Source organism: Aquarana catesbeiana, linkage group LG04 (assembly GCF_042186555.1).
Source record: "Aquarana catesbeiana isolate 2022-GZ linkage group LG04, ASM4218655v1, whole genome shotgun sequence".
Classification (NCBI taxonomy): Eukaryota; Metazoa; Chordata; class Amphibia; order Anura; family Ranidae; genus Aquarana; species Aquarana catesbeiana.
This window is the reverse complement of record NC_133327.1, coordinates 644281068-644303535: the sequence shown is the minus strand read 5'-3', so window position 1 is coordinate 644303535 and position 22468 is coordinate 644281068. Positions and strand designations below refer to the sequence as shown.

Genomic DNA, 22468 nt, shown 5'->3' with positions numbered 1-22468 from the left:
TGATCAAAATCTGCTATCCAGCCTTCTCTTTGACTGGAATACTTGGATCTGGTCCTGGACCTATCCCAAACAAAGATTTTCCTCCCAGAAAAGAAAATATCTTTCTCTTAGTGCCCATGTTTAAAAATTGAGGTCAAAGAGACATTCGACAATGAGATTCTCCATGACAATTTCAGGCCTCATGATAACTGCCTTTAAGGCTGTACCATTTGCCCGATTTCATTAAAGATCCCTCCAACACAACATCTTTTCGACCTGGAACAAGCATGCTGCTTTGCTCGATCTACCATTGCTCCTGTCCAGCCAAGCAAGGCATTACCTAGCTTTGTGGATCTTCAGGCCAACTTTAATAATAGGGAAGTCTTTCATTCCCTTTCAATGGAAAGTGATAACAACAAACGCCAGTGTTTCAGGTTGGGGAGGATTGTTCCAGAACCAAGCTCCCTATCAACATCCAGGAGCTCAGAGCAGTTTGCTAAAGAGTGATGAACATTCAGCTGGACCAAAAAGGTTGCCAACATCCCTCAAGTACAATATAAAGAGGGTACCCCCGAATATATGGGACGGCAACCACAAGAAAACATAAATATTAAAAAGATTTATTGAAATTCACAATATACTTAAAAAACACAATATACATATTACAAAAAATACCAAAATATACAAAACCCCTAAAAGCAATGGTATAGATGGTAATGATACATGACAGTTGTCCAGACTACATGACAGTTGTCCAGATGTCCCGACGTGTTTCGAGACTATAAAGGCGTCCCTTCATCAGGGGAAAGTCATGGAACAGGATCACACCAGAAAGAGGGTCACCAAAAGGATCTCACTGCTGAAGCAACGGCGACACAAATGACGCGGATCCACCACCCCTATATCAAAAGAACCAGAAGGTGGAAAGTGGGTCCAGCTCCATCAACACTGATCCACCCCAAATGCACTGACCGAAAGGGCCCACAGAAGGATGTCCGGTTGCAATTTAATTGCATAACCCAGCCATAATCTCCAATGAATGCAGCAAACAATGAAGGCTGCAAAGAAAAATATACGGGCGAATATTTTTGAAATAGTCAGATTATTTTCCAAAAATCTTAATGTGGTAGAAAGCAATGCAGCAGTCCTTGGTATTAGAAGGAGCGATACAACTCATTGCCATTCAGAGCAGTTTGGATGGCTCTGCAACACCGAACCCCCGTTCTGCAAGCACACCCAGTTAGGGTGCAGTCAGGCAATACAATAGGATGTGGCTTGCGCTAACCACCAAGGGGGCACCAGGAGTCTTGCAGCCTTGAAGGAAGCAAACGATAATGACATGGATGGAAATTCACTGTCCACCGATCGATCTCTGTAGTCCACATCTCAAGAGTAGACAAAAAGTAGACTACCTCAGTCACTACAGCCGGGGAATGGGTCTTTCACCCAGACATCTTCAATCTGATATGTCAGAAATGGGGGACTGTGAATGTAGACATTATAGCCCTCAGATTCAACAGCAAAAAAAAAGAGCAAGAGAGGAAAATGGTGATTCTCATTGTAGTGAAAAGTCCTAGAGGAACCTGGTACAAAGGCATACTCAGACTTCTATCTTCTGGCCTCTTCCTACCAAGTCAAATCTGCTTTCTCAGGGCCCTCTATTTTATCTTGCTTCTCAGTCTCTGGTTTCAATGGCACGAGTGTTGAAGCCCATATTTTAAAATATAGAGGGGTCTCTGAGTCTGTTATTACCACCTTGCTGAAAGCAAGGGCCCTCTTCCAGGAAAGCCACTTCCAGGAAGATCCACTATAGTACCTGGAAATCCTTCTTTGTCTGGTATGAACAAAGGCACTTCAATCCCAGAGATTACTCTGTGTCTCGCATTTTTGCCTTTGTACAACCAGGTCTTGACCAGAACTTTGCCTTAAGCACTCTGAAATGACAGGTTTCAACCTTGCCAATCTTTTTTTTAAAGACCTCTGGCTTTGCTCTCCCTTGAATGTTTTCTTCAAGGTGTATCTCGCATTAAGCCGTTATTGCAGCACCCTGTGCTTCGTGGGATCTCAACTTGGTTTTCTCTGCCCTACAGAAACCACTGTTTGAACCATCAAGGATATTCACTTAGATGACCCCTCCTGCAAAGTACCCTTTTTGGTCGCTATCATGTCTGTCAGATGTGTCTCTAAGTTGGCAGCTCTCTCTTATAACCTCATACTTCACAAAGATAAGGTTGTCTTATGCCTACGTCTATCCTTTCATCAAAGGTGGTGTTCATCTTCCACGTCAATTAGGACATAGTCTATCATCCAGTTTCCCTGCTCCAAAGCATCCAAAGGAAATTTCTGTTCATTACCTGGACATAGTCAAAGCCACTAGAGTCTACCCCAAAGCTACAGTATCAATCAGACAGGTTCTTTATTTGTCCTGTCCTCTGGACCTCACAAGGGACACCCTACTTTCAAGTCCACCATCGCAAGATGCATAAGAAATCTGATCTCTAGAGCTTACAATCTCTCACGGACAAATCTCCTGCATTTTTACATGCCCATTCCAGCAGATCACTGGGAGTTTCCTGGGCACTGTGAAGTTGAGCCTTGTTGTTGTTTGGCCTTTTAGCACAGTTCTGTTTGCCTAGGCATTGCCCACCCTTCTCATTCATTGCTTTGTGGCATCCCAGGGTCTATGAATACTTTGCCTGTGTCCTGTACTCTACAATGAAGATTAGAGGAATTTTGACTTCGCTGTAATTTCCATAGCTTGCAATACAGTACAAGACACATGACACCCTCCCTTCCTTTCCTTGGTTACTTTGCATTGCTTGCTACAAAACTGAGAATGCACAGTGAGGTTGAAAGCTTGCCAGCTGAAGGAGCAAGCCTACAATCCAGGGTCTGTGGATACTTTGCATGTGTACTATATTCACAAATTACTCTTTGTTTTGTGTGAACTGACCCTTAGGTTGATTTGTCTACAACAAATTTGTCTTTTTACAGCAGTTCATATTTAATTTTTAGTGTGTAGGTCTGCTTCAAATAGTAACTGGTGCTCTTGATCATGTGCATCTCTGTGCTTCGCTTGTATTGGTACCTATCCAATGCCAGTTCTAGCCTGCAAAGGCTAAATTTGGTTTTTGGTGGACCTCAACATTTTGGTTAAATTTTCTGTTGCAACAAAATTGTTCTTGTTTACAGTGAGTTCTAGCTAAGAAGAGTGTACTTTCTACTGAGAGATGATCTGTCTCAACCTGACTAAAAATTCTTTAGCTTCCTAAGTTATGCTAAGTTACATTTGATATCATCTCAAACATTTAATCACACTTTTTAGTCTTTCGAGTCATTCTTGGTAGCACATTTTAAAATAATTGTACATACAAACACTTAAAAAAAATGGTACAAATATGTCACAATTTGTAAGTCATTACAGGGCTGTAGCAAGTAGGCTGATAAAAATGGTATTCCATAGAAAAGGGGAATGTGTTTAATGCTGTTGCTCTGTATGGGAACATACATTAAAATGTTCATTATTACTATGAAGTACACCATTATTTTATTATCCTAATCGTACAGTACAGGACACAGAGCTTGTATTTGAAGACCATGGTATATATACAGGCTACCATCAAATGAATGGATACTGGCAAAATACTTACTCACTAATAACCCCACGCGCTCCTTGAGCCTCCAGTTTTTTTAGTAGTAGTAGTAGTAGTAGTGGTAGTGTCTTTAGGTGTTGGGCCTCTTCTGCTTTTGGAGAAACCTTTTAATTTTAAACCATTTATGTTTTCTTTTTCCTCTTTTATCACTATCTGATTGTTTATTGCCCTAGACCAGTGATGGCGAACTGTGGCACCCCAGAAGTTTTGGAACTACATTTCCCATGATGCTCATGCACTCTGCAGTGTAGTTGAGCATCATGGGAAATGTAGTTCCAAAACACCTGGGGTGCCAAAGTTTGCCATCACTGCCCTAGACCAGTGTTTCTCAGCTCTCCTCAAGGCGCCCCAACAGGTCATGTTTTCAGGTTTTCCGTTATTTTGCATAGGTGATTTGATCAGTTTCACTGCCTTAGTAATTACCACAGCCGTTTCATCTGAGGGAAATCCTGAAAACATGATCTGTTGGGGTGCCTTGAGGACTGGAAATACTGCCCTAGACTATCTAGCAGTTTCCAGTTCTGTAACCCTGAGTGTTATACAGTGCCTTGAAAAAGTATTCATACCCCTTGACATTTTCCACATTTTGCCATGTTACAACCAAAACCATAAATGTATTTTATTTGGATTTTATATGATAGACCAACACAAAGTGGCACATAATTGTGAAGTGGAAGGAAAATTATAAATGGTTTTCAAGATTTTTTACAAATAAATATGTATTTATTCAGCCCCCTGAGTCAATACTTTTTAGAACCACCTTTCACTGCAATTACAGCTGCAAGTCTTTTTGGGTATATGTCTACCAGCTTTGAACATCTAGAGAGGGAATTTATGCCCATTTTTCTTTGCAAAATAGCTCAAGCTCTGTCAGATTGGATGGAGCGCATCTGTGAACAGCAATTTTCAAGTCTTGCCTCAGATTCTGAATTGGATTTAGGTCTGTACTTTGACTGGGCCATTCTAACACATGAATATGCTTTGATCTAAACCATTTCATTGTAGCTCTGGCTGTATGTTTTTAAAGTCGTTGTCCCGCTTGAAGGTGAACCTCCACCCCAGTCTCAAGTCTTTTGCAGACTCTAAAAGGTTTTTCTTCAAAGATTGCCCTATATTTGGCTCCAACTAGCTTCCCATTAACTCTGACCAGCCTCCCTGTCCCTGCTGAAGAAAAGCATCCCCACAACATGATGCTGCCACCACCATATTTCACGGTGGGAGTGGTGTGTTCAGGGAGATGCTTTTAGGCCTAAAAGTTCAATTTTGGTCCCCTCTGACCAGAGCATCACCTGTTTGCTGTGTCCCCCACATGGCTTCTCACAAACTGCAAATGGGACTTTTTATGGCTTTCTTTCAACAATGGCTTTCTTCTTGCCACTCTTCCACAAAGGCCAGATTTGTGGAGCACACGACTAATAGTTGTCCTGTGGACAGATTCTCCCACCTGAGCTGTGGATCTCTGCAGCTCCTTCAGAGTTACCATGGGGATCTTGGCTGCTTCTCTGATTAATGCTCTCCTTGCCTGGCCTGTCAGTTTAGGTGGATAGATCTTATGATCCTCTCCTTCATGATAGATGTCCTGGTAATTCCTTGCAGTTCATCCAGGATGATATATGCCTTGCACTTTATTCAGGCTGATATATGCCTTTTCTCTGATAATGAACAGCCGCTGCTGTGTCTCCAGTGACTGGAGTGGTGCGCTAGCAGGACGGGAAAAAAAGTCCTGCTAGCAGCATCTTCGGATCGGTAAAGGAGCGGTGTATACACCGCTCCTTCACCGCTCCTGCCCACTGAAATCAATGGGGCAGCGCGTCTATAGTGCCGGCAAAGTGCCTCTGCAGAGGCGCTTTGCGGTGGTTTTTAACCCTTTCTCGGGCCGCAAGCGGGGGTAAAACCACCCCCGCTAGCGGCCGATTACCGCCGCTAAAACAGCGGTAAAGCCCTGCTAATAATAGCGGCGCTTTACCGCCGACGCACCTCCCGCCCCAGTGTGAAAGGGGCCTAAGGCCCGTGCGTCAGTTAAAGCGACGCAGTGCCTTATCGCAAAAAATGGCCTGGTCATTAAGGGGGGAATTGTGCAGTCGTGCGACACTGTACCTAAATAAGTTTTTTGTAATTTTTCCCCACAAACATACCTTTCTTTTGTTGGTATTTGGATCACATCTGCAGTTTTTAATGTTTGTGCTATAAACAAACAAAAAAAAACGACAATTTTGAAAAAAAAACAAAAAAATATTTTTTACTTTCTGAGATAAAACATACCCAATAAATTTATTTTTTTAAATCTAATTTCTTCACCAATTTAAGCCAATATGTATTCTGCTACATATTTTTGGTAAAATAAAATCCCAATAAGCGTATATTGATTGGTGTGCACAAAAGGTATAGCGTCTACAAGCTATGCGATATTTTTATTTATTTTTATTTTTTTACTAGTAATGGTGGCAATCAGTGACTTATAGTGGAACTGCGATATTGTGGCGGACAAATCGGACACCTGACACTTTTGACGCTTTTTGGGGACCAGTGACACTAATACAGGGATCCATTTAAAAAAAAATTGCCCTGTCACTGTACTAATGACACTGGCAGGGAAGGGGTTAACATCTGGGGCGATCAAAGGGTTAACTGTGTGTCTAGGTTGTTCTAACTCACTGTGGGGGAGGTGCTTTGACTAAGAAGCACAGGATCAATACCTTCCCTACTGACAGAACAATCTGCCTTGTTTACATAGGCAGATTGTCGTTCTGCCTTTGTCCTGTGTTATCAGCGGGTGCCGGCGGACATCGAGTCCCCGGTACCCGCCGCTGGGCTCCCGCTGTGTGTGATCACAGCAGGAGCCGGTCCCCATCGGTGCGCGCTCCAGACCCAAAGTGTCAGATCACGTACTAGGTACGTGATCTTGGGTAGAGTGGCCGCCCTGCCACGGTAAATGTAAGGTGGTCAGGCCGCAAGTGGTTAAGGAACAGGTTTATCTATTTTTTCCAGAACCCTTTGCAATCCTTAATCAAGACTTCAGGGAGTTGCTTGTATAAATCCCTCAATTCAGCCCTCTGCGTCACTTTGGGATCTTAACCTCATACACTCTGTACTTCAGAGCAGTGTTAATTTCCTCAACGAAAAGATTTTTGTCAAAATTTTCATCAGAGGTCTTTTTACAGTGACGAAAACAAAACAAAAGTGCACCACATTTCTGTCCACTTACAAAAACTATGATGAAAATCAATTACATTTTAGTCAACGAATGCAAAAAAACAAAATTATGAGGCAGGGATGTTTACCCTTGTGAATGTCTAGTTTCCACGGAGATCTGCCTGCTTCTGCTCCCAGCAAGCAAGCAACTCCAGTCCGTAGTGTGCTCCACTTAGCAGCAGTTAGCAGGCTTTGCCGCCAGCATTACAGGTGTTCGAGTCCTCAGACGATCATCCAGAGCAGCACTGTGCACCAGACCTCCCGACGAGAGTCCCACTCCTGATGACGACCATCCAGACCAGAGATCACCGTGAGTGTGTACATTACAATTACAGGCCTCCCCTCAGACCACTATCCGAAACTGTGCAGCATTACAGGCCTCTCAGAGTCAGACCACCGTCCAGAGCACTGTGTGCATTACAGGCCTCCTTTGACCACTGGCATCCAGAGCACTGTACATTATAGACCATCCCTCAGACCTGAGACCACCATCCAGCACTGTACAGCATTACAGGCCTCTCTCATACCACAATCCAGAGCACTGTGCAGCATTACAGGCCTCCTCAGACCACCGTTCAGAGAACTGTGTAGCATTACAGCCACCGTCCAGAGAACTGTGCGTGGCATTTAAGGCCTTCTCAGACCACTGTTCAGAGCACTGTGCAGCATTACAGGCCTCCTATGACAACTGTTCAGAGCACTGTGCAGCATTACAGGCCTCCTCAGACAGAGCACTGTCCAGAGCACTGTGCAGCATTACAGACCTCCTCAGACTGTCTAGAGTGGCTAAATCTGTATCTGTGAGTTTGTTCAAACCTTAATACCATAAATAAGAACATGATATTTAATTTTTTTTTTTACTCCAGGAGTATATAATGAGTTTGGAAATTCTATAAAAATGTTTAAATAATGCATTACAATTTAACTAAACACATTAGACTTTAGTTGACTAAAATTATTTATTCAACTAAAATGTACAGGTAATTTTAGTCGACTAAAATATAACTAAACCTAAAACTAAAATAACATTTTAGTCAAAAGACTATAACCAAAACGAAATCAAAATTTGATGCCAAAATTAACACTGCTTCAGAGACTTTCCTTTTGAGCTGATTAGGGAAACCCTTTGAGAGACCTCACATGCATCCTTTGCTTTCTTTCAGAGTGGCTATTACATCTGCTAGTGTTTCTGACCTGGTAGCCCTTTCTTGTAAAGATCTTTTTCTTGTATTTCACAGGGACAATGTGGTCTTGAGACCAAGACCTTCTATTCTACCCATGGCTGTCTCTTCTTTCCACGTGAATGAGGATATTGCCCTCACTTCCCTTTGTGCTGCTCCAAGATGCGCCAAGGAAATTTCCCTACACTGCTTGGATGTTGTCAGGGCCCTCAGGGTATTCCTGGCAGCCTTCGCTTCTGTTCACAAAACTGAGTCCCTTTTTGTCTCACCTGCAGGCAAATTTAGCAGACATCTGGCCTCCCACTCCAACATTGCCAGATGGATCAGACAATTTATTGTCAGAGCCTGTGCCCTTAAGGAAAGGGTTCCCTCTTTCCCTATCGGAGCTCATTCTACCAGGTCTGTTGGTATCTCTTGGGCTTTCCAGCATCAAGCATCTGTATCCCAGATTTGCAGGGCTGCCATCTGGTCCACTGTGTACATGTTCTCTAGGTTTTACCAGGTGTACATTCAAGCCTAAACTGATGCGAGCTTCCCCGCAAGATGCTTTAAGCATCTGAGTGTTTTCGGGTTCCTTAACCCTGGGTATTTTTGGGCCTGTTGGCAGTTCAGTTTGCTATGTTGTTGCCCACCGTTCAGTTTATTGCTTTGGAATGTCACATGGTCTATGAATACAAGCTCTGTGTCCTGTACTGTACAATTAGGATAATGAGAATTTTGACTTGCCGGTAAATTCATTAACTTGGTGTAAAGTACAGGAAACAGACCCCTCCTCTTTGTTTTCTCTGGGCACACATAATTGCTTGAAAAGAATGGTTTAAAAAAAAAAGAATACAAAAAAGAACACAAGCCCTGTGTCTTGAAGTGTATTCCACGATAGGGAATTTACAGGCAAGTCAAATTTTCCATTTTTTTCCCCAGGAGACATATTGATATATTCCAGGCTAGCACAAAATCAATATTTGTGGTTATAAGTGGTTATTAGTAAAAAATGCCAATGCCAAAAAAATCTTCCTATATTATTAGTATAATACAGTAAGTGTGGGCTTCTTTCGTTTTATTTTTTTTTTATATTACTATTAGCTAAAACAAGGATTAAAATAATGTCCTATGTAAGCAAAACACTAGAAACGTGGGCTGATGCTCCAACAAAGAGCGCAGCAGTCCGAAACTTCAGATGTCTGACACATCCTTGCCTAGTGCTACAATCACCAGCGCTCAATTTGTGACCATGTCTACTTGTCCCAGTGTGTTCAAGCCCCCCAGCAAGGTACAGCCACCAATCCAATCTACTCCACGACATTCCCACTGCAAGTGTCCACCCTGTGTAAACCTTAGTGTCGGAGTTTACCTAGGTGGATGATGTCATTACTGCTCCATACATGGTGTTCGGGCCTTATGATTGGCTGCTGAGGCCTGAGCATTGTCACATGAGTGGGAGGCCATATGTTTCCACATGCTTAGAAGCCCTGTACCATTGGAGAAATGGAGCAAGGGCTCAGATGGAATGGGGTTGCATGGATTGGTGAGTATAGCTTGGTGGCGTGGGCTGTCATTTTGCCCTAAATGGCCTAGAACAGGTTGTTTTAGTTGGCCCTTATGCTACATACATATTAGAATGTTTTTTTGTTTTTTTTTTTTATCTGGGTAGGTCTGAATATGGAGTAGGAAAAAAAAACTACCCTAGTGAAGCTTCAGGATTTTTTTCTTTCTGTTGTTCATGTCTCAGGCATGGTGATGTGGTGGTGTGGATGTGTATAGACACAGTATGGCTCGCCACTAACTCTCTATGATGTTGAAGCAGGAAAGATGCAGACAAAGAATTCTGGGTCCGTGGTTTAGCTAATCCTTGCATTAGTTGATTAGCAGCATTTCCAGCTTCAGCAGTAAAGAACATTAAGAGTTTGTCTCTAGGGAACTAGAAATTATTCTATTGTAAAAATGATTTTGCTTATCTGCAATTTGCATTTAAAATGCATTACTTTGATTTGTTTTTATGTGCCATGTAATTTTTCTGGGTGAAACTGTATAACTTTATAACTTAATCCTTACACACTGTCATTGTTATCACAGAGAACTATATTTACCTGCTTCATAACCACATATGCAAATACTAATCATCTGAATTGCTATGCCAAACAAGAAAGGTTTGAATATCCGAATCACACATGTATATTCATTGGAGAATTCTGGACTATAGATATTTCTGCATTTTTGTTATAGTTTAATAAGAGGCACATTTAGCTATGGCATTTTTCAAGAGCTTTCAGCAAAGCATTGGCCTTCCATCTATGTCTTCTATTGGAGACACTCTCAGTAATGCTCTCAGTACTGCTGTCGATGGCTTGGCGAGTGCTGTTGAAGGGGTTAGTTATACTGTGGCAGATTCAGTCACTGAGCAGGTTACAAGTATGATGCAAGGGTTACGTACAGAGGATCAGGAAAGTAACATGGCTCAGGCTAATAAAACGAAAGAGGAAGCACAAAATCCTCAAGATACGTCGCAGTACAACTATGGAGCTAACTCTATTCAATCACCCATGGATTCTAATGGAGCTGAGTCTTCCTTGCATGCATATCATATGCCATCTGATCATAACAAGACTGAAGGGAAATCAAACTTTAATGGCAGTTCCCGCAGACGTCATTGTCACTCCGAATTCGTATCCAATGAATCTTATGCTGGTAAAGGCTGTGAGTCAGAAGGAAGAGGTCAGGTGAGTTACACATATCAGACTGCAGAAGAATGTGAACAAGCACATGGAAACCAGAATGGGGATCACTCTAATTACATGAATAAACAAGAACAAAGGAACATGGATGGAACAGAGAAAAAGGGGAGATCGAAACACTCATATCAAAAATCTACAGAACATAAGTCAAATGATCAAGGAAGAGCATATAAAAATACAGATGATGTTTCTGATCGTTCTTTAAGAAAAAATAGACAGAGGCCATCTAGACATAACAGTGACTTAGAAACTTCTCCTCTGCCTGCTAGAGGGGAGAAAGGAGACCGCAGACAGGCAAAGTTTAATCAAGTTCATCAGGCAAATACTTCATCACCTAAAAAACACCAAAGCCACCGTGAGGATCCCAGAAAAGCACATGAAGCCAGTCCTGTTATTAGCAGCAAAGACAGCACATATAAAGAGAAACGTCTTCGCCGAAGTAAGGAAAGACCTTCAGAGCATTCAGAAGACACCATAAAGAAAGCATCAAGGAAAGGTAATCCCATCTCTGTCTCTGCGTGAAGTGCATCAACTCTTCTGAGCTGTCTTCCAGTTCTTGTGTTAAATGCTTTCACTTCAACTTCACTTTAAGTATTCTTCAGAAAGCTTTTTTTTTCTTCTTCAAGGAATTCAATCTCTGGGGCCAATGACAACAATTTCTTTAATTTATATGTGTGGAGGAGTCTACAAATGGAAGAGTGGGAAATGCGTGATGTAGTGTTGTGTTACTAGTGTAGATGTGTGTGCAACTGCATTTGTGACTTTCCCCTTCTAGCTGTCAGATGTAGCGTTGTACCGGGTTAAAGGTCTGTGCACATTTGTTCTTTGCTTTTGTTGTAGTTTATCTATAGTTGCAGTGTGGTGAGTCCTCATTACATGGGAAGATTTTGTCTAATTCCTGAAGTTTAGCTTTAAAGTAACAATCCAAGTTATATAAAAAGGTAGTCGTTAAGGTTGAATAAAGAAACTGGTCCATCTAGTTCAACCTGAGAGTGTGCGTTTGTGTGTGACTATGATTTGCCATGTTCCTGCACTTTTAGAAATATTTTGTAGCGAACACAATGTTCGCTACAAAATATATCTAAAAGTTTTTTGAACTTCTAAACTTTTGAACTTCTAAACTCCCCCGGTTGATAAAAACCCAACAGGAGTTGTAGAGAAGTCGATTGGTAGATTGACTTCTGTACAACCAGCCTGCCCACACACAGATTGAAATTCGCCTGACTCCTGCTGAACTGGCTAAATTTTAATCCATGTATGGCTGCCTTAACCACTTGCCTACAGGGCCCTTTCACAGCCTTCCTACCCAGGTCAATTTTCAGCTTTCAGTGCTCTCATATTTTAAATAACAATTAGTCATGCAACACTGTACCCATATGAAATTTGTGTCCTTTTTTTCACACAAATAGAGCTTTCTTTTGGTGGTATTTAATCGCTACTGGGTCTTTTTATTTTTTTTTGCGCTATAAATAAAAAAAGACCCAAAATTGTGTACAAGAACGCATTTTTCTTTTTTTCTGTTATAAACTTTGCAAATTAGTAATTTTTCTTCATAAATTTTGACCAAAATTTATACTGCTACATATCTTTGGTAACAATAACCCAAATCAGCGTATATTATTTGGTTTTTGTGAAAGTTATAGAGACTACAAGCTATGGTGCCAATCATTGAAAATTGACACACCTGATCACACCTGATGTTCTGACATCCTATCTCATTTCTTGAGACACTAACACGCTAGGACAGTACAAATACCCCCAAAATGACCCCTTTTTGGAAAGTAGACATTCCAAGGTATTTAGTAAGATGCATGGTGAATTTTTGAGGTTGTCATTTTTTTCCCACAATTCTTTGCAAAATTAAAATGTCACATTAACAGGTTATTTCTCACATGGCATATGCATACTTGCAACTACACCTCAAAACACATTCTGCTGCTCCTCCTGAGTATGGCAATATCACATGTATGAGACATTTACACAGCCTAACCACATACAGAGGCCCAACATGCAGGGAGCACCATTAGGTGTTCTAGGGACATAAATTACACAGCTAATGTCATTACGACCTATTGCACTTTTGAAGGCCCTGGAGCTCCAGAACAACGCCCACAAAATGACCCCATTTTGAAAAGCAAACACCCCAAAGTATATTCTACGATGTATAATGAGTCTTTTGAACATTTCATTTTTTTTCCACAAGTTTTTGGAAAATGTGGAAAGAAAATGAAGCCGCATTTTTTAATTTTTTTACACAAAGATGTCCATTTATACAATATTTCTAAACCCTTAGCATGTACATAGCAAAAATTGCCCCCAAAATACATTCTGCTCCTGAGTATGACAATACCACATCTGTGAGACTTTTACACAGCCTGGCCACATACAGAGGCCCAACATTCAAGTAGCACCTTCAGGCGTTCTAGGAGCATAAATTACACATCTAATGTCATGACGACCTGTCACACTTTTGAAGGCCCTGGAGCACCAGGACAATGAAAACACCCACAAAATGACCTCAGTTTGGAAAGCAAACACCCCAACGTATATTCTATGAGTCTTTTGAACATGTCATTTTGTTCCACAAGTTTTTGGAAAATGTGGAAAGAAAATAAAACCGCATTTTTTTTTTTTTTTTTACAAAAAGTTGTCCATTTATACAATACTTCTAACACATAGCATGTACATAGCAAAAATTGCACCCCGAAATACATTCTGCTACTCTTCCTGAGTATGGCGATACCACATGTGTGAGACTTTTACACCGCCTGGCCCCATATAGAGGCCCAGCATTCAAGTAGCACCTTCAGGCATTCTAGGAGCATAAATTACACATCTAGTTTCCTGACAACCTATCATTTTTGAAATCCCTTCATATTTCTAAAACATAGCATCCACATACCAAGAATTATACTCCAAAATAAATTCTATTGAGGGAAGGGTAACAAAAAAATATTACCTGTGGTTTTAGTAGTCCAGTTGTCCACAGAAAAAACCTTTGGTCCAGGCAACAGGCAGGGACGTGCTTAGTGATAACAAAAGTAATTATCCAGGCAGGCAAGGAATATTGTCTGTAGTCAGTACAGGGATATTGTCAGCACAGCCAAAGCATTTGTCCAAAGGAATTGTCCAGGCAGAGACATGGTCAGCACAGCCATAATATTGGTCCTGGTACACTGTTACCTGCAGGCACTCATTATTGTATTGTCCAGCCCTTCATAAACATACTGCCTCTTGCTACAGCTAATTATTTCCATAGTACAGGTAGCAGGCAGAGGTGTGGTCAGTTCATGTAGAGGCATGATAGCAGTAAGTCAGCAGCAGGCTGAGGGCCTCGGTCAGGTAAGACCCGGGCACAGGGGCACAGGAGTATTAGGGAAAATTTGTTTTCTCCATCCAGAAAAACAATTCTGCAGCCCCTCACATATGTGGGACCCCTGTGTACTACAGTAGCAGTGCAACAGATAAGTCCAAGCGGTAGGCAGAAGCATAGTCAATAAACCAGACCAGGGTCAGTTCATGTGGAAGGCAGTGGCATGGTTATTTGAGGAAGCATGGAAAATGGTCAGCGCAGATGATGAAAATGGGGAAATGGTTACAAATATGGGCTAATATTTTAGGGATGTGTAATAACATCGGAAGCATTCTCCAAAGCATAGGCCGGGTTGGGAGGGACACTGGGGACAATGATAGCTGGTATCTCTTCAAACCCCTCTTTTGCTGCATACGCAACATCTTTTTTGGCGTCTGCGTCAGATGGTGAGATGCTGCTTGGGAAGTGGTGCTCATGAACTCGGCAAACAGCATCAGAGTGAAGGATTTCTGGGGGCGGTGTTGGTTTTTAAATGGGACCGCGTCTTCTGTGAACCTTGACTGTGGTTCCCCCTTTTGCATTTTTTTTGTATACTAAAGCTTGTGGGAAGCTCTTCCTTTTCTTTCTGGAGGTTCCCCGCAGGCCAGGGATTTTGCAGGGTTTAGGTGTCTGAAAAGGAGCAGGCTAGTATAATAGTTATCCAGATATGTTATAACCTTTTTGCAGCAGTAGGTATGCCAGGTCCCATATGATTTTTATAGTTGTGCCCATGTAGGCCGGGCACTTGGGGCTGGAGCTGGGAATCTCTTCCTTCATATATGCGGAATGCATACAGATATCCTGTGGCTCTTTCACATAGTTTGTAAAATTTGACTCCATATTTGGCCCTTTTGCTAGGAATATACTGTTTTATTCCTAGACAGCTGGTAAATTTTACCAGGGACTCATCCACACAAATATTTTGACCAGGGACATAAAGTTCAGCAAATCTTTGGGGAAAAAAAATTACGAGTGGGCGAATTGTATATAATTTGTCATAGTTTGGGGGGCACTGGGTGTTGTTGCTGAAGTGAAGGAAGCGCATAATCATCTCATAATGGGACCTGGGCATTACGGCAGAATAAATGGCCATGTGGTGAATGGGGTTGGTGGACCAGTACGCACGTCCTTCATTTTTTTTTTTGTAAGCCCCATGGTAAGGGTGAGGCCCATAAACAATTTGAATTCTTCCAAAGTCATATCTCTCCAATTATTAGGACAGGCATAGGATGATTGGGGGTTGTTAGAAATATACTGCTGGGCATATAGATTTGTCTCGTCCACAATAAATTGAAACAAAGTATTAGGCAAAAATATATATAAAAACAATCAATTTCAGGAATATGTTCCAAATTGGCCTGACTGTGTGAAAGGGGGAATGCTTGCTGATCCCTAGTTGGAAGGCAGCCATGTTGGGTTAGCAAGAGCATCTGGGAGGTATGTAGTGGCCCTGACTCTTGGGGGATGTCACACTCCAGTGCTGGTACTTGGGAGATTTGAAATTCCTGTACTGGTACTTGGGGGTGATACTGCAGCGCTGGTACTGGGCATTTAATCCTGGATTCTATTGCTGGTGGCTGGCTGGTTTCAAGAACGCAATACCCTTTTAGGAGGGACCCATTCTTCTTCCGATTGGGTCGCCGATCCACTGCTTTCAGTCAGTTCAAACTCTGAATTGGAATCGGAATCTGACCGTGGGAACTCCCCGCTGCTCTCATCAGTCCTGTAGAGGATCTGGAATGCCTCCTCACTGCTGTAAACTTTTTTGGACATGGCTGGTACTAGACTGCTGATGGTGGCTGTGTGACGGGTACTCTGGTGGTACTCAGGTGCACTTTATGGGCACTGGTGGGTGACAGGTGCACTTTATAGGCACTGATGGGTGACAGGTGTCTGCTCACAGTTACTGATGGGTGACAGGTGTCTGCTCATGGTCACTGATGAGGAAAATACACTGCTGATGGATCAATGTGACCGGTTCCCTTTATTCAGGTACTTTGGTGCAGTACAGAACAGACACAGATCGGTAACTCACTGATCCTGGCTTTTCTCCCCTCACACTGAAAATGGTGTGCGATGAGAGAAGAGCCGGTAACAGCCAGTTACCGCTCTTTGTTTACATTTGTGATCGGCCTTGAACGGATCACGGCCGATCACGTGGTAAACAACTGCGGTCATTGGCTGTTTACCAATGTTGATGACCTGGGAACATGCCGCCACCGACATTGCCGTGCTGTGCGCTTCCGATCACGGGCATGCATCATTTGAATGGGTCGCCGTCATATGATGTCGGCCCAGAACATGAGCCCTGCATGGGAGGCGGTTAACGGATAAGTTCACCTTTGGTAACATGTTACACCAGTATTTAGGGTGTAACATGTTGCCAAAAGGGACCTGCCTGTGCTCCTCTTATCCCCCACTGTGACAGCAGGTCGGGGGTCTTCTCCCCATACCTGTTGTCACTATTTAAAAAAAAAACGTTGCTGTGTGGGGCTCCGCCCACATGGCCCCATCAGTTATTTGCAGCGATCTGTGAATGAATGAAATACAACTACCATCTTCTACTGCTGCACATGGCTTGTAGTTCTCAATGAACTGTATATTGTATATAACAAACCCCATTTTTAAGTCAGCAATGTAACTTCTGAATGTACCTAGCACTAGTTAATATTTAATAACAGCATCATTATGAAATTGAAGGATGGTCTTTCGCAGGGCATTCCTTTACCGGATACTTGATAGCGTTTTGTTTTTCAGTGGTTAACACAATTGTCTTAGATCAGATATCCTCAGTGGCTTGCAGTACAGGCTAAAACTAAGTTACCTAAAATTATGGGACCATTTATTAGGCATTTATTTTTTCTCGTTTTTCACCAGAATTCTGATTTGACTGGATTTGTTCTTTTTTTTTAAAGACATTTAAAACTGTAATTGTTATACCTGTAGTCCAGATTTAGCTGAATGTCACAGTGTTTACAGCTGTGCTGCTTCAGCTTGTGAACATCTTGTTTTAGGAGAAGATTTTTATCATACATTTGAAAGGGCATAATTAAAAAAAATTGCAGCTTTGTAGTGGCTTAAATTGCTGTCTATGCAGAAACAAGCACATCTAAGGATTGGTGAGCTACAATAAATTTAACTTTTTACTGCTGGAGTTTGATACACTTTAAAGCGGTTGTAGACCGATGGACTTTTTTTTTTAAACACTTAAATACCAGGCACTTATACACCTTCCTGCCCAAGCCAATTTTCAGCTTTCAGTGCTGTTGCAATTTGAATGACAATTGCGCGGTCATGCAACACTGTACCCAAACTAGTTTTTTATCATTTTGTTCCCACAAATAGAGCTTTCTTTTCATGGTATTTAATCACCTCTGCGATTTTGATTTTTTGCGCAACAAATAAAAAAAGACAGAAAATTTAGAAAAAAAAAAGTTTTTCTTTGTTTCTGTTAAATTTTTTTGTAAATAAGTAAGTTTTCTTCTTCAGTGATGGGCACTGATATGGCTGCACTGACGTGCACTGATAAGGCGGCACCGATGGGCACTGATGAGGTGGCACTGATGGGCACTGATAGGTAGCACTGGTATGTGGCACTGATGGCCACTCATAGGCGGCACTGATGGCCACTCATAGGCGGCACTGATGGGTACTTATGGGTGGCACTGTAGGTGGCATGGATGGGCACTGATCGTCACTGATGGGTGGGCACTGATGGGCATGGATGGGCACTGAGAGGTGGCACTGATGGACACTGATGGGTGGCATTGCTGGGCATCACTTGTCTGTACTGATCCATAATGTTGCCAGTCAGTGCTCATTTGTGGGCACTGATTGGCATGTATTGGGCATATTTTTTTATATGTGGATGGCCATGGGGTACATACCTGGCCATCCACATGCTGGGGGCTTCCCTGGTGGTCCTGGCGGCTTCCCTGGTGGTCCTGTGTGGGCATCCGCGGGGGGGGGGTAGGGGGTGCGGCTGCGCTGTTAATCAATCAGCGCAGACCCCCCCCTGTCAGGAGTTAGGAAAAGCCGATCAACGTCTCTTCCTGTTTACATCATGATCAGCCGTGATTGGACATGGCTGATCACGTGTCCTAAAGCACCCCCGCCCATTGAAATCAATGGGCAGCGCCGCTGCAGCGGCACTTTGCGGGTGGTTTAACCCTTTTATGGCCACTAGCAGGGGTTAAAAGTGCCCCGCTAGTGGCCAAAAACCTCTGCAAAAACAGCGGTAAAGCGATGCTAAAAATATCGGTGCTTTACCGCCGACGCCCACAATGCCCTAGTCTGAAAGTAGCCTTAATAATAGACTTCACTGGGCTTTTAGGCATCGATAAAGCCTCAGATTTTTTTTTTTTGGTATCCATCTCCTGACTGTCCACAACTTTATCCCAGAGATCTATTGACAGTGCCTTGCCACCCATAGTTGATTGATTGCTTCAATTGCACTATCAGGGACTGAAAAGCTCTTTTCATGTTGAGTTAATTAAAATGACCACAGCTGATCACAGATGAAAGTCAAATGGCTTTGTGTGCCATTGAGAAGGTGATTAGCTACACCTGATTGATGTTTACAAGTTTAATTTTTAGGAGGGAGGTGATCCTTTTTCCAACTCGATGATTCTGTTTTTGAATTAGCGCAATTATTATTTTCTGACATGTTGGTGTTATATCTTTCACTTGGATGTTATAAGTTGCACTGAGTAAATACAACTGGATAAAACAAAAACTGTGTCTGTCTTCATTTCAGGCTGCAAAGCAACAACATTTGATTATTTTAAAGGGAGGGTGATTCCTTTCTATACCCACTGTACATAGTTACATTGGTCCAAGCTTATGTAAAAATATTCCATGCCTGGCGACTCCCTGATACTCATGTTGCCAGCACTCGCTTACCACTCCTGTCTCCGTCACATTTACGCTACCTCATACTGATTAGCACAAGATCTCCTACCCAGTAGCTCTAGTAACAAATTGCTAGGCATGGGCTTTGTCACAGGACAGAGGAGGCCACATCACCACTCTCTAAAATCCAGGTGACACTTTGCATTTAGTGTTGGCTGTGGAGGAGGAAGAACTGACAGGGAGTGCTGGCAAGTTGAGTAAAATAGAGTTGGGGGCCTTTTGGAAGATGCTGTCACTTTACCCTGCACAGACAAGGTGATAGTGTATTTAACCCCTTCCTGTCCACGCTATAGCAGAAAGACAACAACAGTGTGGGCTTACAATACCGGGAGGGCGGTAATAAACGTCCTCCTGTGCTTGCGCTGCCCATGCAGATGGCGTGAACTGTGATCACCGAGTCCTTCGGACCCTGCTGATCACAGATTGGGGTAAAGGGCCAACCACAGCAGCCCTTTAGCCACATGATCGGCTGTCAGCCAATGACAGCTGATCACACGATGTAAACAGAAGCTGGTTGTCAGCTTTTATTTCCCTCACCCTGACAGTGTGAGGAGAAAAGAAGAAAGCCGATAACCGGTTTCTGTTGAAGGGACATCAGTCCCAACATTGTCGACCAGGGCTGCTAATCAGTGCCCATTAGTACTGTTAATCGGTGCCACCTGTCAGTGCCCATCAGTGCCTCATTAACAGTGTCACTTATCAGTGCCGCCTATCGGTACAGCCTCATCAGTGCCAAACAGTGCAGCCTCATTAGTGCACATCAATGAAGGAGAAAAATTACCTGTTTGCTAAATTTTATAACAAACTATGACATTTTTTTTTTTTTCAAAATTGTCAGTCTTTTTTTGTTTGTTTAGCAAAAAATTTAAAACCCAGTGGTGATTAAATACCACAAAAAGAAAGCTTTATTTGTGCGAACACAATAAATTATAAAAATGTCATTTGGGTACAGTGTTGCATGACTGTGCAATTGTCATTCAAAGTGCGGCAGTGCTGAAAGCTGAAAGTTGGCCTGGACAGAAAGGAGGTAAAAGTGCCCAGTAGGCAAGTGGTTAAAGTATAACTAAATGCAAAACTTTTTTTGTTTTTGTTTTGGATAGAGTGGAGAAGGGGCTAAAAAGTCTATTAGGTTTTTATTGTGGTCTGCGTGCCTGTCAGGGAAATTCACCCTCTCCTTGTGTCCTGTTTACTATTACCATTGAAAGTGGAAGTAAAAGAAAATAGAGAGATACTCTTTCAATGGGGACACTAGTTATGATGACCTTGGTGGCCCAAGGAATTTCTTTAATTTGCAGGGATCTCCTCTCACTTCTTGTTTTGGCTATGGGTCAGAAACTGAATCTCTCCAGTGGGGGACAGATGGCAAAAAATACATTTAAAAGAAAAAAAAAAAAAAAAAAAAAAAAAAGAAAAAGCCTGACAAGGGTTATAACCACCCATTAACTCTGTCCAAAATGAAAAAAAAAAAAAGTTGCCTATTGTTCTACTTTAAAGAGCACTTGACTAAAATATATAGAATTATTATTTAGTTCAGTTACATTTTACTTTCTAAGGTAACTTAATTATTTTCCAGTTAGGCTGGTGTAATTACCTAAAATCCGACTTTATAGTGAGTGGTTGGTAATCAGCTGACTACAGAATTGCATTAGAAGTGACTATTTTTTAGCTAATGGGTGAAATGATAGGGATTTATGCTGGTTTAATGGGAGAGATCTCAGGCAGGTGATTATTGCTGTCAGGATTTGTGCTAGGCTGGGGGTTGCATTGCCTGCCTCCTGGAGCCTGATGACCTGTAAAATCCTTTTTTTTTTTGGCACTGCAGGGGTGTATGGTGGGTAAAATGGGCCCAATTGTATTTTTCAGTTTTAGTATATTTAGCTGTTTAGTGGGTGTTTCTCTTAAAAAAAAAAAAAAAAATCACTCGAACACTAAATCAATTGTTTGGCTTTATATAGGTAGGCAGAGCTTGTGGTGTTTATTTTAAATACTGTATTTATTGGCGTATAACATGCACATTTTCACCCTGAAAATCGGGTGCAAATAGCGTGTGCGTGTTATACGCCAATACTTCAATTTTAGCTGGATGGGGAGGCGGGTGGAACGAGCGCTGTCAGATTACATACAGTGAGAATCTCCTGTTTACTTGAGGGCCTCTGTAATAGGAAGTCCCGTCTCCTGGGAAGGGAAGCCATTGGACCAGTGTTCTGTCTATCATAGGAGATTCTCACTGTATGTAATCTGTCGGTGCTTGTCCCGCCCCCTCCCTGTCCCCTCTAGGCTGCAGATGGGCATCGATCAGACTGCACTGATGGCAGTGGTGAGGCTGCTGCATTGATGGCAATGGTGAGGCTGCTGCATTGATGGCAATGGTGAGGCTGCTGCATTGATGGCACTTGTGAGGCTGCATTAATGTGGACTGATGAGGCTGAATTAATGGCACTTGTGAGGCTGCAGATGGGCACTGACCATTATTTTGCTTCAAAGTTCCTTATTTAAAATTTACATTTTTTTCCTGAAACTTCCCTCTTAAAATGAATGTGTGCGTTATACGCCTATGCGTGTTATACACTGATAAATACGGTAGTATGCATATAAACCGATATACAGTATGCGGCTTATTCAGAGTTTTGTAGTCAGTGTCGTACACTTTTATTTGCTAACATCCATCTCTTTCCACAACTTCTTGGATTCCCTGCGTGCTTTGCAGCTTCTCCTATGCTAATCCCTTTGGCTTACTTTTCCGTTTTTAAGAACTACATATCCAATGGTACCTTGCTGCCTCCAAGTTGTGATTTCTGTACTGACTCTGCCTCCTAAAACTCCCTTCCCTGTATCTCTGTAGTTCAGAAGGCAGGCTCTGTGACACAGCAGTGCTTGCTTATAGGGAACAGCAAATATATGTCACAGAATTTAAGGAAGTAAATGTGTGGTGTTCTTCAAAACCTTTTCAAACTTCAAGATTGTTTAGATAAAGGGATAGGCTGGAAATGATTAAAATACAATGAGGAAATAACTGTAATATTTTACATTTTGACCATAGATACGCTTTAAAGTTAGCTTTTTAATAATATTGCTCTTTAGAAGTAAACACACTTTTATCTTCATATTTTCACACTGATCTTACAGAAGTATACACACTTATCTTCAGATTTACTGACTACCAAAATAAACTTTCTAGCTTTGTTTATCTACTTTGACTAGGCCGAGACCTGCATGGCTCGTCGTCAGAGAGTGAAGATGAAGGTCTTGGTAAATATCATGAAGCAATGAGCCGGCTTCATGGCTCTCGGCCTGCTTCAGACAAGCAGCAGAATTACTCATGGGAAACCAGGCAAAAGTATAGCCCGCTGTCTGCAGAGTACGATGGCTACAGCAGCGAGGTCTCTGCAGATGAAGGTAAGATGTAATGGCACATTGTCCAACTCTATTGTTTATTTTGATAACATTGTTGAATCAGCACACACAATC

At 42.1% G+C, this 22468-nt stretch overlaps 1 protein-coding gene across 1 annotated transcript in view; it reads left to right on the top strand.

Moving 5' to 3' along the window:
* Window positions 1-22468, top strand: part of SYT14 (synaptotagmin 14) — a 400327-nt gene that overhangs the window by 177268 nt on the left and 200591 nt on the right. The window contains exon 4 of the mRNA XM_073628430.1: window positions 22202-22396. Within this exon, the coding sequence (XP_073484531.1) occupies window positions 22202-22396 (195 nt within the window). The remainder of the gene's footprint in view (window positions 1-22201; window positions 22397-22468) is intronic.